Raw genomic sequence first — 17,573 nt, 5'->3', positions numbered from 1 at the left:
ATTTGGGCTTCTTGGTGGTAAACAAGTTGCGCTCTCTTACATGCTTCACCCTAGTCACCAGCTCATCGCTAAAAGAAAGGGCCTTTGGCCTAAAACAACGTTACAACAACAAGTAAAGTTGTGGAAAAGTGGGGGAAACTCGCTATAAAGCTCGGTAAAGCTGAGGGGAGCACCAGATAATAGTGATAATTGTAAAACTACAAAACATAATGCACTTTAATGAATACAGCATGAAGATAGTAGATGTGACCATGAGTGGAAGTACTCAATTACATTTCTTCCTGTTTTGATAAATTTGATAAAGTTTTTGAAATTAAAAATGTATTTCAATTTCAAGTGTAGTTCGATTTATCTTCATTGCTACATTTTAAATAACATCCACTCTACAAAAATACTGCTTCAATCATTACTTAACAATATGAGGAGCCATATCTGCCGTTAATGGAGAGTCCAACAACTAAAGTAATCAGGCCTTAAAGTGTAACAATTGTTATTTTGATCCAATAAAAGCCTTTTACCTCTCTGCTCTCCATAATTGCATTGGGCAAAAACAAATACATTTGACAATTTTAAAATTAATGTGACAACTTTAACAGTTAAGTGTAAAAGACCTATGTTCTTCTTCTTACATACAGTACTGTGTTACTTCTTCTACCCCAACTCCGTTACCTTGTGCATTGAATCTAAATTAACTTTAATTTAGTCTAAATTTGAGTATTCTGACTGCATGTTCCAACCCTAACATTATTAAAATATTAGAACGTACCATTTAATGCTCCTCTTATGTGGCCTTTATTTCTGCAACTGCACTTCCTATTTTAACTGGCGGCTTCTTTGCATGTCTAAGTTAATCTAAAGCTTTTTGAGGAAGGACTTTGTCATCAGCTCTAAACACTGAGACGATGTGGCTTTAAATCTTTTCTCCACATGAGGGAGCCATCTACTTGGATTTTAGTGAAGCTACAACTGAGAGAGTACAATACTTTTCATGTCTAAAACATCTAAATTGGCATTTAGTAACCCTGAAACCAGTCAGATAAAATTCCAACATTTAAATTTTTTTCAGGAGACTTTAAAAAGAGTCCCCAGGTGACTGTAAAACCCGAGATGAATACTGACAAATGTTTAATCATTTTAAAGCCAATGAAATGTTTCCAGCTCTACTTTTGTGAGAAACAATTTTTTCCCCTTTTGTTAAAATAAATTTAAATTATTTGCATATATTTGCTTGAATAACCGAATTGTTTATATAGAACATATCCAGTCTGAGCATCCACTGTGGGCTCTTCTGGTCAAGGCAGCTGACCTTTGCCACTGTGACGGTGGTGAGGGGGCCAGCAGACGTTGGGCGGCCCAGCGCTCAGTTCCCATCCTGGGGGCGACAGGTAGTCCTCCATATAGTCCAAGTGGAGCTCGGCCCCGGGGTCCTGACCTTTGCAGGAGGGCTACTTGATCCACGAGGAGAGGCACAGGTGACCCCGCTGATGGCAATTTAGCTTAAGGAGCTGCTTCACCTTTAGCACATCCACCCGAACGTGTCAGGACAGATACAGGAGAGTCAGGTGGTGCTGCCACTATGAGTCTGTTTCTCTCCAATTTAGACTTTAAATGATAGTGATGATGACATTTTGCCTCATGGCTTTTCATAATAGGACTGAACAGCAAAAAAAAAAAATTTGTTTGTTCCCATTTATTGGTCATAAAACAGTCTTTCTTGTTTTTTACTCAGTTTATTCAGAGAAATACAGTGTGTATAATGCAATTTATTGTCATCAAGTGAAATGATGCAGTCCAACATGACATCATCCATATAAAACCATTTACCCTTCAAAACGTTTTACTTACATTTATTATAATTACAATATTTACAAATCCATTCAAAGGTTTGTCTCTCAACATGATTTCAATGGATTTAATTGTTGAAATTATCCTTATGGAAGTTACTGTTAAGTGCTGATGTTACATTTTAAAATATTTTTTTTTAGGAGAATCTTGTAACAATCAAGGTACATAGTGCATTTGTAAGACTTTTTTTTTGTCATTCATTCCCTGTTTGTCTTATGAAAGGTGCAAAATGTTTGAGGTTGTTGCGAAGTTAAACTGAGGGTAAGAGTGACAGTCCTCCTCCAGCCAGTGCAAATCCATGGCATGCCAGTAATAACGAATGTATGAAGTCAGTTATATTACAGTCAGATGAGTAGAAGTTTAATTGTCGGTAGCTGTCAAAGGGCTCGGGGGACACTGGGCCTCTAGTCGCTGCATGGACGGGGGTCTCTTTGGGGTTTTGGCAGAGGAAGGGATGTCGGTGAAAACCACTGATCGGCCGTCTGCGCAAAGCAGGACGCTGGAGTCTGCCTCACACTTGGTGGTCCTGCTCGGCCATGAGGCCTCAGCAGAACTGGGCCTCATGCCGAGACCGCCGGTAGAGAGAACCTCTGTGTTCACCACCGATGCCTGACTCATCTTGATCAGCATGTCCAACGACTGCTTTCGACTCTCCAACGAAGCCTTCATTGCATTTCTCTCGCCCTCATTCTCTTCTTCCTCCTTTTTCTCCTCCAGTTCCTCGTCCTCCTCCTCTGTCTCTGTTGTGTTGTCTTTAAGGCTGCCGTCCTCTCTCATGCCGCGGTCACCAAGCAAATCTGTCGAGTCCCTTTTAACCGACAGGTCGAGAGGCCCGTCGCTCTGGCGAGACGTCCGCTCCAGCGCCTGGTGGATGTGGGAGAGCTCACTGCGGATTTTGCCCAGGTGTTCCCAGAGGTGGCGCTGGGCGGGAAGGTCTTCCTTCTCCAGGTGTGAGATTTTGCACTCAGCCTCCTGATACTCATGCAAGGCCTTGGAGAGGTCACTGAGGAGAGCAGCCACTGACTCTGAAGTTCCCTCCCCCATTGCTCGGGCAGCAGTCGGGTCATGGCTGTTGTTAGAAAGAGAGGAGGTTTCACTGTTGGGGCTGGTGAGAGGGTCGTTGTACCACAGTTCCGTGGGCCGGGTCTGAAGCTGAGCATCCTGTAAGCTGAGAATGGGAGAAAGTTATGGCTTATTGAGACTACAGTATAACAAAATGAAATACCGCTACAGTTGTTCCCTGTAGATAATTAGCCAATATTATGGACAAAATGACTCTTACTGCTACTTGTTTTAATACTCACAATGGTTTTTTTAACAACAAAAGAACACTTTAAGGAAATCTTTACCTTCCATGAAAGAGAAGTTTTTCCGCTGCCATATTAAGAGTTGATGTCTGAATATTCTTCAAAAGGTCCAAACTGAATCCTCCCATGGCCGGCTTCTTCTCCACAGGTGCCTCATGGTTCCCCAGTGGGGCACCTGTCCTCTTGAGGCCCCAGCTTGCTTTGCCTTCCTTGGCTATAGCCTGCATTTTATCCCCCACCCTGTAGCCCTGTTCGGGGGAGTCTCTCTGAGGTGACACCCAGCCAGCAGGGGAGACTGCGGCAGTCCCTGGCCGCAAAGCAGGCACTTTCCACAGATTGACTTTTGGATGGAAGCCAGACAGAGGATTCACTTCTAGACTGTTTGTGGACGTCTTGAGCGCTTTGCTGGCATCACTCTGACTGGAGGCCGGTCCGAACGTATGCTCACACAGAAAGGGGTAGTAGAGGCGAGGGGGGATAAGAGCTCTGTCTGTGTGGGTGCTGGAGGCTGGGTGCATCAGCTGAGCGGCCGACGCAAGGAAGGGAAACTGGGCAAGCTGCGCGTGGGTCTGGGCGGTGACACCCGCGGCAGCAGTGGGCATAGCTGAGTTCATGTAGGAGAAGAGGCTGGGGCTGATGGGGTAGCCCACCCCGAGCAATGACAGGTTGAGTCCAGTGGGATCCTGGTAATCCACCAGGTTTGGCGGAGGAGGGTAACAGGGGATTGAACTACTCACTCGGGGCTGAGCACCTTCAGCTTTGGCCTTAGAGTGGCTGGACGCCAGCAGCCGCCACTGCTCCGACAGCAGACTAGGAGCTGTCAGATATGTCTTAGATAGTTTGTAGTGTTTCAGCTGGGCCTCTACTTCTACTGAGCGTGCTCGTAAAAGCTGATCTTCCAGGGAGAGCATGTCAGCCATCAGAAGGTCTGACTCTGGCTGTTTCATTTTCCTGGTAGCGTCTCCTCTGTTGCGGTCACTGGAGCTCTCTTTTGTTAGCCCAGTGACCTCTGGTCCCTCTCCTCGTCCTCCCTCTTCTTCATCTTTTGGTCCCTGGCTTTCCCTGTCTTCACCTTCCTCCTCAACGGCCCTTCGTTGCCTTTGTCCCTCCTCAGTCCGTGTCACCTGCTCGAGTCCATCTTTCCTGGTAGCTTGATGGCCATGTGCCTGCTGAAAGGGTCGAAGCTGTTCTGGGTGCAGGATGTTGCCCTTTTTATACGGCCAGTCTGACTCTATTAGCAGAGAAAGGGAGTTCTTGCACAGGCTGTACTTCATATGGTTGTACAGGTGGGACTTCTCCATGCAGGTAAAGGGGCACTGGAAGCATTTGTAGTTGTAGGGTTTGCCCCATGGCCGGGGAATATAGTGAGGCTTCTTAGGCTTGCGCTCCTTGTGTTTGCTGGCAGACGTCACTTTACAAGCATCGTCCTTGGACATGGTTGAGTCTTTATATTTATCAAGATTGTGTGGTTGTATTTAAATGATGATAATTTAAGATATATTTTTAGATTCGATATCTTTTGTGCCAGGGTTCATTTCATTGTTTTTTCCTCAGTTTGGTAAGGTAGATGAAAAAGAGCATTTATGGTACCTGTGAATACACAAGACAGTTCTGTATGAATAAAGGTGATACTTTTTGAAAACAGCAAAACATCAACAGATTAGAAACAACAAATTGACAGATTTCATATTTGATGCATATGTATACAAAACAGGAGACATCTTGCAAGAAATCTAAATATCCGAGATAAAGTCATGTGTGCACTGAACAGTGGTATATATCATTATGCACACGTGTGTGTTAGGAGAGCACATTTGTTGGCTAAGGGTTGCCACTAGCCTAACTGCAGGGAGGCCCACACTGCTCTGTTCTCATTGTACCTGCCACTACTCATTAGTTCCAGTGCAGCACCATAGGCGCTAGCAGGGTCCAGGGCTGGGGGGCAAACGGGGCCGTCACGGGGGACTAAGCACCTGTGCAGGCGGTCCTCACAACACTAACAGGCCTGCTTGAGCTTAGGGCCTGACCCCTCGAAGGCCGGCTACAGGCGCGGTGTGGACAGGCTGAGGGTTGCAGGTATTTAACGAAGAGGAGTTGGGGGTTTGAGGCCTGGTTCCTAATGAGAGCCTGGTGTCATGCCTATAGGGCGTCATTAGTGCCAGGAATGGGATCTGGGTCAGGACATGGTGTATAAGTTCAACTGCTCTCCTGAACTCTGTCTCTGTAATTTAGAGTTGTGTCACACTTAATTAATCAATAATAGCAATGTATTATTAGAGGCTACATTTGAATTAAAAGACATGTTTTCTCTTTATCTAATTTTAAAATGCTTGAATTATTGTAATGGATTATTAGTTTGTAACTTGATGTGTCTCGTAACAGTTTAAAACCCCTCGCCATCAATAAATCGAATAGACATTTTAATTAATTTATCATTTTTAACATGATTGTATTTTGTCTTTCTTACATCAATAAATGTGCAGCAAACAGCTTGTATAGCTGCAATTCATATATTTAAAGAGAGCTATATTTGCACCTTTCAATTTACTCTGAAACTGTTTATTGTCAAAATATTTCTCTCCTTCTCTCTCGTCTTTTATATTTCTATACTTCTTCATCATCATCCATGAGCATTAGCTTAATTAATATCTCTCTCTTCTCTAATCCCCTAAACAAATTAAATACCCTGCAATAAATGTGTTTTTTTCATCTGTTAAATTACAGAAACTTAGTGATCTTTTTATACTTTAAGCCAGGCCGGTGGGTGAACCCTCCGGTGAAAGAAGATGTGAGGAGTGTGCTCCTCAACTTAAAACACTTTTAACACGCTTTGAGGCTTTTATTTTGTCTTTTTTCCCCCCCAGGTCATTCAAAGATGAAAGTCTGTGTGATGTTCAGTCCAAGTTGAAGTAAAGATAAAGTTCACCAAACCAATCTTTTTCTGTCTTGCACAGACGGCTCATGACAAAGTTTTGATTTAAAGGCCAGTGAAGCAAACACAGGTGATGGATGGCCGGTTATACTGAGAGACAGCAGACAACCTCATCTATAAAAGCCACAGCATGAAGGGTGATGATGAAAGATGCAGTGAGTCTAACACAGCATGGCAGGCTGTTGCCAACTGCTCTCCCAATTGGACCCTAAGAATTGGCCCGTTTTGTGGCTGACCATTTGATTGGCTCACTTGTCCGCCCCGGGGCTCTGACCTGAGCTTTGAGCTCATAATGGAAGCTAACAGCTGCTGCTACGATCCAATCAATAAAAATCATTTTTTACAGTAGTTTTTTCTTCCTCTTCTGGCCACTATCCGCTTGCCTCTCCGCTGACTGTGCACTTTGGCCCCCCGCCGCCCCATATCCAAACCCTGCGGTCTTGTTTTAAGCTTTTAGGGCTGATGATCAAACAAGCCTAACTGCTTGAACATCTATTGTTCCAATTAAGGAGGTTCACCACACTAAAAGCTTTGACAAGTTACATGCAACAGCAACCACACCACTGACAGACTATCGGACAGGCTGTCTGTACAGTAAGTAAATGCACACGACTGTGTAGCTGAAATAGTTGTTAAGCATTTATAAATTCATACTTTACCTTGTAAGGAAGAAGATTTGGCTTTCTGGAAAATAAGAACGAGGTTTTAAATGTATTGTCATTTTTATCTCCCTTTCATTTTCAATATAATAACAAATGTCCTTTTAACTCAATTTTCAACCAAACAACAAAAAAACATTGTTCTACAAACAAAATAAATGTATTGTATGCATGAATTGACATTATTTTCTGCCGTTAAAATTTGACAGACAAACATCAGATGATGCGGCAGCTGATAAGTTTTTAGGGTTATGGAAATTGCATTATAATCACATTTAATAATGCTAAATTGCATGTGTAAAATTAGTGGCAATGCAGTGTATCATTTTAACTTCAAAAGGCTGTATATGGAAATAATAAAACTGTATTTTATAAAATGGTGTGACCACATTCAGCATTAGAAATGAACAATCAAATATTGAAAATAAAAACTTTAAATGTATCCTTTTACGTTTCAAAATCTACAACATAAAACAAATACAACAAAAGCATTTTCTTAATGTGTGCAAAAACACAATGCACATATAAGTTCCTTTATAAAATATCACTTAATCTTAACAAACTGACCTGCTTGCTTGCCACCATCTACTTGAAAGTAGAGAAGGAATGTATTCATCCGTACCTCGAGAGTGTCCCGGTGTGGCTGGCTGTCACTCCACTGCAGTGGCACTGAGAGGGCAGCGCGTCCCGCTCAAATAGGAGCGCAGGAGCGAGTGTGGATATATATATTGACTGGGAGCATTGCCCGCAGGCACTACAATACAGCCGCTCCCCCCCCTCCCCTCACTCCCGTCCCTCTCCTCCCTCTCTCCCCCTCTGAATTGTCAAATGTGGTCTCTACCTTGCAGCCGGGATGCAATAAAACAACTTAGACTATATTGGCAAAGGTTAGGTCGGTGATGGTTTCTCGTTAAAACGGAGTGTAGATATTTTTCTGGGTTAATTCCTCTATTATGAGGATTTTTAAGGTCGATCATTGTTTGTTCTTGTTGTTCTTAAAACAAATGCTTTGCTCTGAATACTGAAACAAGAGTTAAATTAGTTACATGCTGTGTTGGTCTGATTATTAGCAGCATCAAGATGAAGAACAGAGATCACTCATTGTTGTATAGCGTTCATTTTAAAGATTATACAGGAAACAGCAGAGATAAGAGGTAAGCTCTTAAATGTGAATCAATATGTCAACACCTGACATCACATCATCATCTACTAAAACCAGTTTGTTAAAACAAAATCTTGAAAACCAATTTCTTATTAATAATTTCTTGTTTTCAATCAACTTGCACAGGAAATTATTCCATAATGAAAATTACATCAGTATCAGAAAATGCTCATAACAGGATTTACAGCAAAGATGGAAAAAACAAATACTCATAACTGGCACTGTTTGAATTAGTTCTCCAAATGTTGCAAGACAAAATGTACTCAGTATATGTTATTTCTTTTTAAATCAGAGAGCATCTCTTGCTTCTGCTGCACTGAAATACACCGTTAAGCATATACAGACTATTCTCCCCAAATTCCCCCGTCCATTTTTACTCACTACATCCGTCTTTGTAATTTGCAATGCATTAAAATAATGGCGCACCAGATAGAACTGTGAATTCCTCTGATCACACGTCGGCATCTGTGTTTGTGCTCATCTGTGTGTTTGAAAGGTAAAGGTGTGTGTATCTGCTCTTGTGCCTGCATGTCTCTTCTATGACTGTCTAGCGCAGTAATTATGAGTGTGTGTTTTTTTTCTATTTCAATTCCCGTGCATCACCAACAACATGCAGGCAGCTGGGAGTTGAGGGCTGTCAGGCATTTGGAGCAGCGTCCCTCAGAAGGAAATGATTAGCGCAGTGGTACAGGGCACTGGATGGGTTACTGACATCAGCTATAAGATCACATCTACAACCGATGACTGACATGTGTGTCTTCTTTTTTTGTGCTCTACCACTTTACCTGCCCTGATTTTGCATCCCTTTGTCTCCCATTACTCCTCATCTCCTACGCCCTTCCTCTTTCTTTTCTCTAACGCGTTTTCTAAATTGAACCCCAACCTCTCAATCTCTCCTTCTATCTTGGGTCAACTCCAGGTTCTTCATTTCTCTCCTCTGGCTGGGTGGGAAGCGCGCATGCAAGCCCCTTTGAGAAATGTCAGCGTCCGTGTGCTGGGAAAGTCGGGGGCCCTTCACGAGCCATCAGACCCGCTGTCACACCGAGGCGGCCAAATGGAGACTGACAGGCCACTCCATAGAGCCTAACCATCTGTACCAAATGTGACAACAGGGGAAAGAGGATGTCTGGTAAATCAGGAGGAACGACAGGAGCGAACTATCACATGGAGGAGAAAGTAGAGAGCGAGAGAGAAGCAAGATCCTCCGCGCGGGCACATGGGAGATGGTGTCAGTTATTTTATTTCTCCAACTACAGAGACAATGTCAGTTTCTCCTGTTAAGTGTAAGCGTGTTAAGTGAGGACTTACTCCTTTAGCTTCTTTTACATTTTGTGGAAATATTGTTGGTTTTCGGAGGTGTTAAATGTTTTAGCCTGCATACATTACAGTCATTTAGCAGACGCTTTTATCCAAAGCGACTTAGGCGCAGCTACGGGAGCAATTTTGGGGTTAAGTGTCTTGCTCAAGGACACATCAACATGCGACTAGCAGAGCCGGGGCCGGGGATCGAACCGCCGATCCTCTGATTGAAGGACGGCCCTGCAAGGATTTCTTCAAGCTCTTACAAATTAATTTAAAATTGTATAGTAAAGGTCTAAAAGTTTCCATATACAAAGAAGTCAAGCTGAATAAAATGTAAGAGAACTGCAGGAAAATTCTTTATGATTGAGGGGTTTGAAGGGCATCATCTCCATTAATCAAGTGAATGATTGTGAATAAAAGTAGTAGTGTATTGCTTATAATAAAGACACCATCAAGGACATACTGGACTGTAAAGTACATCTCATTCGGTAGACACGGATAAGTCTGTAAAAAGTTAAGATTAGACCTATATATTACATCCAGACCTCAACACACACACACACAGTTAAGAGACATGCGTTCATTTTGACATGCTGTTGTTTTACGAATACTAATCTCACATTCAAACATATTATGTTTTTTGTCGAGCTTCACATTGATTTCCATAAGCAGGCCTCAATGTTAACATAAAAGGAGGCGCTCGCAAGTGAGTGTATTGATCAGGCCACTGTTTATACAATTATAAGCACATCGAGCCCGGCACCACAAGGGGACTTAAGTGGTCTTAAGTTGGTCAGTTGAAGCTTTATGGATTTATAGGAAAATAGCAAAAACAACAAAATTATTGGTCGATACACGACGCGGCTGTTGCGCCAGGACCATGGACAGTGCTGTTTGTAGTTTGTAGGGGTGCTTATGTCACGGCGGCACTGTCCAGAGTACTGAAAGAAAGGGGGAGTGGTGGAGAATGATTGACAGACACCTTTTTTTTTTTGCCTGCTTGCTTTGCGTGGTTGTAAATAGAACTTCCGGCTCTATATTAGAAGGGAAACCACAGGGGAGTGAAGCGACTGTCAACAAGAGAGAGACTTAAATTTAGAACAATTTGCTCTCCCTCTAAGTCGGCCCTGTTTGTGTTTACAGTGTAGAGCACGGGATCACACACCACAAGCTCCTGACTCTATGGGGGGGGGGCACTGCAGCTCTGTCGGCGAGTCAGGCCCCCTGGGGCCCAGACATGAACGATAAGTTAAACAAAATGTTTGTGACAATTGATTAATGTTGTCTGGCTTTTTGTTTTTACTTGTTTTTATACCCCAAGTGCAAAAAACTATTTCCAAAAAGTCCAAATGCAAACTTCAGCGTTTTATATTCAGCAGGAAAAGTAGGAATGTGAAGAAGCTGAGAGTTGCAGTGCGAACACAGAAGTCTCCTGGCGAGTTAAGAGAGTTGAGGGTCCTTATGGAGCGGCATCTGGGGAGGCTGACAGGAGCACTCTATTACCACTCAGAGAAAGGAACCTGAGGGCTGCAACAACACCGCTAGCAGGGAGATCCAGCTGTGCAGATGCCTCCGAACACACACACACAGACACACAAACAGACCCATGCAAATTAAGATACAATCTACGTGCACCCACCATCTGACAAAATGGACTGTATGAAGTAATGAAAAGATACAGAGATAGGAAGATGGATGAGTAGCTAAACAGCGACCCCTAACCCAGGGTGAGTCTTTCCACTGCCTGAGTTTTAGGCCTGAGGTGGAATAGCTAACAGCTCCTCTCTTAGTCTGTGCTGCTGGGCACATTAACTAAACTCATATCGCTCTCAGCCACTATCAATTATTCACCAACCCCCTCCCTTCTCCCCCCTCCTTCCCCCCGTTTTCAAAGGAGAACAACTCCAAAAGCCATTCCAAGCCACGGTGACAAAACAACCTCACGCCCTTGGTGACTTCCTCTGGTTTTCTTCAGCACCGAGTGTGTTTTACGCCTTAAAATTATCATTATAATCAGAATATTATTCTTTAACTCACTAAGAGCTGTCTTACATCATTTTTGCAATAATATATAAATACACTGCAGCTGCTCGACGTATAATTGAGCTTGTTTTTCACGAGGCACTTCAGCAGTCCCGGAGCAAGTGTTTTGCTCAAGGACACTTCAGCAGGACAGAACCTCACCAACAGAGGCTTACAGCCTCTCAAGCTGATTGGCCTCTGGAACTTGAATGATAAATGGACTTTTGAAAAAAGGATCAGATGGCTGTAGTGTGCAAAATGCAGCTAAACCAACTACTTCGCTGTGATTGGACTGATGTTTCCGTTTTCTTCACCATACATATGACATTTCTGCACCTGACATTGTAAGGTTTTCATGAAGCAGTACCCAACTTTTGTTAAGAAGTAGCTCAAGATTTTGTAAAATACTATTAGATGAGAAGATTGATGCCACTCTCATGTTTCTCCTATAATATAAAGGTGATGCTGCAGTCGGCTAGCTTAGCTTATAGCATACAGACTGGAATTGGGGAAACAGCTAGCCTGGCTCTATGCTGTGGTAAAACAAACCCATCAACCAGCACCAATCATGCTCAGAAGTTGACATCTTGCATCACAGTCTCAGCTGGTTGCCTGGCAATTCACTGCTGCCGCACATAACACATGTAAATTAGTGAGCTTTTGGAGGTGCTGGTAGATGGATTTGTCACCTCTGGACAGAACCAGGCCAGCTGTATCCAACTGTTTTCAGTCTTTGTGCTAAGCTAACAGAATGCTGATCATATTTAACAGACAGATATGGGATTGGTACGGACCTTTTCATTTACTCTTGGCAAGAAAGTGAATAAGCATCATTCCCAAAACTATTCCTTTTATTAAAAGGTCATTGATGTCTTCTAAGCTATCAGATGCGCTTTGAACATCCAAACATCCTGACAAAACAGACATGTGTCCTTTTCAGAGGTGAACTGCCCCAACAGTATGTCAGGGAACAGCCCTAGGAGCACACAATGAGACATTTTCAGCTTCACACTTAAACGAACACACACAATTATACATAAGAGGGCTGGATGAACACTGGCTATTTTCCAAGGTGAAAACACAGCCGTCAATGTAAGCCGGGCTGATATCTGAAAAGGGCAGATGTCACGGTTCAGTCATGACTGGACGTATGACTCGCTACGATTTTTCTCTGCAGATATCTACGACCTTCTCTGAGTCTAACAGCAGATAAGGATGTGACTTTGCAGCAGAATCAGTAGGTGAGAGCTGCTTGTTACTATTTATTTGGAATGAGAGCCAGCTGATGCTTAACATTCACTGTCATTCATATATAGACATATATCTGTGAGTGTGAGGAGAGGTGGAGTTCACACCACGCTGTGGGTCACTGACAGGAAGCAGCTGGTGCCTCAGCCGCCCGCTTTTTCGCTCATCGTCTCTTTCTCCGCCCTCCCGTTTTCACCAGCTGCCCCCAAACGCACCCGCAGGAGGCGGGGTCTCTCTCGCCAAGGCACCTGTGGGTGTCACCTGATGGGGGAAAAGCAAGTGGAAATGAAAGGAAGCAGCAGAGTCTGTCAGAGCGCATCAGGAGTGCTGTCCATCACGGCACTGACCTTCAGGGTGTGTGCATGTGTAAGTCTATCAACAACCGAACCAGTGTGTGTGTGTGTGTGTAAGTATGTGCATATTAAGTCACTGACCCACAGGGAGTTTATGCGAGTGTGTGCATATGTTTGTTCATCAATGCAGGATGTGTGAGACCATGTGTGTACATTAGCGCCTTGATCCCAGTGAGTGAGTGTGTCCGTAAACACATAGACCTTAAGGGTGTGTGTCTGAGTGTGTGTGTGTTAACTGTCTATCTCAGTGCAGTGATCTGTATAAGATAGCTGCAGTAGCTGGTAGGTCATTGACAACCTACTCCACTCCTAAAACCATATCTCCTGAACTCAGTATCCTCAGTTCTGACAAATTCCCAGAGAAGAGAGTATCCGTTACCCAAAAAACGTGTCCAAAATCTGAACGCTAATGCACAGCAAATGTCCATATGTGTTGGGACCACAGCACCAGCATGTCTTCTTGCCGGGACCGGGGCTTTTATTCCCTCAGCAACAGGGCTCACACTCTGGGGACCAGGGACAAGATGATGGTGTCAGTCAGTTTCCCAGCTGCAGCCAGGGCCCCCCCCCATGTACACCCCAAAGCCAGTGGCCCCTCACCTCCCCCTCTTCACTTCTCTGGGTTTGACTGAGGATGGGTGTGGGGGTGTGGGCAGCAGCAGGGAGAGAGAGGGAGAGCGAGAGGCTGCTTACTCCTGGAGGACGGCTGTTCGGCTCTGGCTGTCCAAGCGGGAGGAATTGAGGGAGACAGGGACCAAAGCCCGTCAGCTCCATCCCTTAGGGTGCCTCGGCCTCCAAACTACAAGTCCATGTTTTAGCAAACCATATGTTCAGCCTCTCTCCAACCCCCCCACCCCCACCCAGTTAGCAAATAAACAAGTCAGGAAGCCATAGCTAGAGGGAAGTCTTGTTTCCCTCTCACTGGCTGTCGTTCTCGCATATTCTCACTGCCGCTTGCCGATTCTCTCCTCTCACATCCACTAATTTGGGGCTGTGATACACAGCGGATGGTGACGGCGAACGTGTGATTTATTGTGTATTTGTGAAGTGTCTTCTATTTTGGAGTCGCATCCATTTTGTTTTTAATGTATTTTTGCATTTTTTACTAAGAAAGACTTGTCGGGCCTCATTTTTGGAAAATGGTTTTGAAAATCAAAACGGCACATTGTCCTATGTATTAAATCCATACTGGACAGATCTGCCCCGCATGTACAGTACATTCAATATTAATGCGTCAAGTAGCGTGCCCTTCATGTATCAAGGCAAAAAGTAGGGATGTGGAGGTCGGGGTGGTGGATGGTTGTGCAGCAAGTCTGTCTTTAATGCAGGAGTCCAGAGTTCGCCTTTTCATTAACTGACAATAGGGTTTGCGTTTTGGTACCAACCTAAGTGTAAGTAAGTATAAAAAAAGTTGGTATATGTTATGTTATGTAAATATCAGTACCGAAACTCAAGCGTCTTATTAGCACTAGCATTTTCATACTAACCAAGACTCAGCGTATACAGCCTTGCTAGTGACTCTGTACTTATAGTCCAGGCATGTAGCTCAACCGCATACATATTGCAGCAAAAACAAACATATTTCAGTGACCGTCAGTACACGTCTGCATTGTTGTGCATGCTAGATTTGCTGTATTATTTCCTAGAAGCAAAAAAAAAAAAGCACATAAGCCTACAATATATCAGTTATGAAAATTCATTATGATCACCTCACTGATCTTATTCTACCCACATCTGGTCTTATTCTACACAGATATGGTATTCTATCTGGCCCCTGTTACCCAACCAGATAGTTGGTCTTATATGACTTTCTTGACTTGTAAAATTATCTTTTAAATTGACAAACAACATATGTGTAATTCATGGCCCAATTCAAATGGGCTAAAAAAAAAATATTTGTCTCTCTCGGTTGACTACCGAACTATTGTTTTCCGTAATAAGGTCCCATGGTGGGCCACTGGAAGAGAAGGAACTTTGCTTCTCTATTAGGATAGATCATCTGGGACTAATGAATGACTGTGCAGAATGTTGTGTCAATTCATTAAGAGTTAATTTTGTTTTACTGAAAATGAAAAGTAGGGGGGATCATCAAAATCATAAGGATCCATCCTCTGGGGACCATGGATATTTTTGACCAAAGTAGTGGTCCGACGGACCAATCAACAGACCAGCATTGCCATCCCTAGTGCCACGCCATGACATGACTAAAACTCTTGAACTAAACGAAGCTCTCGTGGGAAATCTGACGTATCATGCATCAGGCCTTTGTTGCTTCATAAATAAGCCTACTGCTGAGTTTATACTAAACTTCAATGACTCAATGGTCAGTACTTTTAAAATCCAAAATGATGTTTTCCAAAGGGGTGAATGAAAGAAAGTCCGAAACAGATGGACAGCTTGTGTACAAGGTCCGCAGAGCCAGTCAGTCCTCCCTTTGGGCAGAGAAAATGTCCAGAGATGGACAGCTGTGCCCAGGGCAGGGCATATAGGAAGTGAAATCACACACAGTATTTATGGCTCCCTCGGGGTCTAGCGACTCACTGACCTAGCCATCCAGCAGCAGACAGGCAGACAGTTGGCAGTCCAAAGTTTTTCACAAGGTCAGCCCCCATCCATCACAGTTTAAGGTTACAAGATGAGATTTAAAAAAAAGCTTTGTTCTGTTTAACAGAACTGCACTTCTTCTATCTCACGTCCTGTTCTGACTACCAATGCATAGCATCGTTCCAATCATGATGGGAAATAATACATTTAAACAGTTAAAGCCAAACGCACAGAACAAAAAACTAAGGAAAAGAAAGTACAAGTACGAGTACAAGCACCACAAGCATGCTATGGATGTCTTTGTTTTCTGTGCACATGCAGTCAAACGTCTTATGTCTATGTAGCGTCCATGAGGTCACGTGATCAGTGCTTCGGAAGTGATTTTGAATTAGAACAAGCCTGGAAGATCTTGTGGAATTTTGATCACGTCTTTATAGATTTTGTCCTCATTGATTTTGTTGGGGGCTTGGTAACTGGTAAACACACACACAAACATGGACACACGCACAATGACATGACAGCCTGCCTCACTGACTGGTCCATTGAGTCATCAGTGACCTTCCGTGGGATTGGAGTTGCCAGGCCAATTGACCAAATCACTGATCTTTAAAAGCAGCTCTGCGGGCAGGAGGGGGGGGGGGGGTTGAGTGGCACCCACTCCTCCTCTACTAAACACACACACACACTCCATCCACCTCACTCTCTAATCAAGGAGCAGGCAGGACTCTGGGTCGCCACAGCGACACTAACAAGAGGCGACAGCTCCTCAGCGCTCGGGGCAACGACCAGCTCGGCTGTCGAGACCGCGGAGTGAGTCCGCCAGGCACGCACTGAGGCAAGGTTCGCTGTTTTGGGAGGAGGGGGAGACAGGGAGCGAGCTGGTGGTGTAGGATGCATGGGGAGTTAATGAGGAAGCGTGGATCTGAGAAATTACACACTGACTTCCTCTTTTGATTCAGTCACTCACTCACTGTCTTTAAGCGCATATTTGTACTTCAATCTGGAAACTTCAACAAGACAACACAGAAACACAAGCCGGAGCCGCCGCAGCAGCACGCACGCACGCACGCACGCGCACACGCACACACACACACACACACACACACACACACACACACACACACACACAATCTGAACTGACGTGTACCCTCACCAAGCCCTCCAGCCCTGGGGCCTACTTGCAGAGTGCTGTTGCCCCCTCAACTCACCCACCCACCCCCCCCTCCCCCATCTCCTCTGGAACACAGTTTAACTTCTGTCATTTAGATGAAGCAAGTGAGTCAGTGCAAGAGTGGCAAGAGGATGTGACAGGCCGGTAATGGACAGGACAAAGAGGAGATTTATGAAGTATTAGTAAACCTTAATAATTCACTACACGAAAGACCCTGGGAGTCCCCCAGCCGTCCCCCTGTCTCTGGCTCTCATCCCAGTCCTGATGTCCTCTGGATCTCTTGCTCTCTCTCTACCAGAGCGCCTCAAAATCAAATACAAGAAGAGTGCAGAATGACCTTCCCCGACTGATCATTTAAGACAGTTCTCTTTAATATTTTTGACACTGCAATCGACAGCAACTCCGAGGAAGTCTAAAATAATAAATACTCTTCAAAATGGACATTTAAAATGTCATTTATCATATTGATCTGATATGTATTGAATTATGCCAATTAATGAGAACTGAATGAGTTCTGACAGTAGTCGAAAAAAACAATCTCACCACAAAGTGAATTTAATATCTGTCCGTCTTCGTCAGCAGATGGAGTTTGCCCAGTTGTCATGGATGTGTTGGTAATGGTTTAAATTCATTTTCATTCAATTCATACAGCATTTCTGCAGAATGGTTTCCATTGATCTTATATTTGTGGCTAAATATTGTGATGTGCTCAGAAAACACAACTTCCCTCTGCAGAAACTACCAACTGACAGCAGTACAATGATAATAAAGAGTCTAAAAATCGGGATGAGAGTCCAGAAAAGAACAGAAAGCCTCATTCATATGCTCCGATTTAATAAGACTAAAAAGGTCCACAGCTACACTAGCCGCTCTGCAGGAACATACAGTAAAACCAACGATGACAGCAATACATCCAATAGTTGTCAAGACATTTCCCTTCCAAACCAAAAATGTCATCATTGTGGTGGCATTAAAGGAAAAGTTAGGCGGTCATATACTGTTCTTCAATAAAACTAAAAAGGTCAACC

At 43.8% G+C, this 17,573-nt stretch overlaps 1 protein-coding gene across 1 annotated transcript; it reads right to left on the bottom strand.

Annotated features, from left to right (window-relative positions):
• Positions 1 to 2,205: 2,205 nt before the first annotated feature.
• Positions 2,206 to 4,588, bottom strand: prr35 (proline rich 35). The gene is made up of 2 exons (XM_076093578.1): positions 3,195 to 4,588; positions 2,206 to 3,013 (listed from the first exon to the last, which is right to left on the bottom strand). Exons 1-2 carry the CDS (start codon positions 4,586 to 4,588, stop codon positions 2,206 to 2,208), a joined length of 2,202 nt encoding a protein of 733 aa, XP_075949693.1.
• Between the last annotated feature and the right edge of the window lie 12,985 nt (positions 4,589 to 17,573).

This window comes from Anarhichas minor, unplaced genomic scaffold (assembly GCF_050575085.1).
Source record: "Anarhichas minor isolate MPS153535 unplaced genomic scaffold, ASM5057508v1 ptg000017l, whole genome shotgun sequence".
NCBI classification, from domain to species: Eukaryota; Metazoa; Chordata; class Actinopteri; order Perciformes; family Anarhichadidae; genus Anarhichas; species Anarhichas minor.
This window is presented reverse-complemented; position numbering and strand designations above follow the sequence as displayed.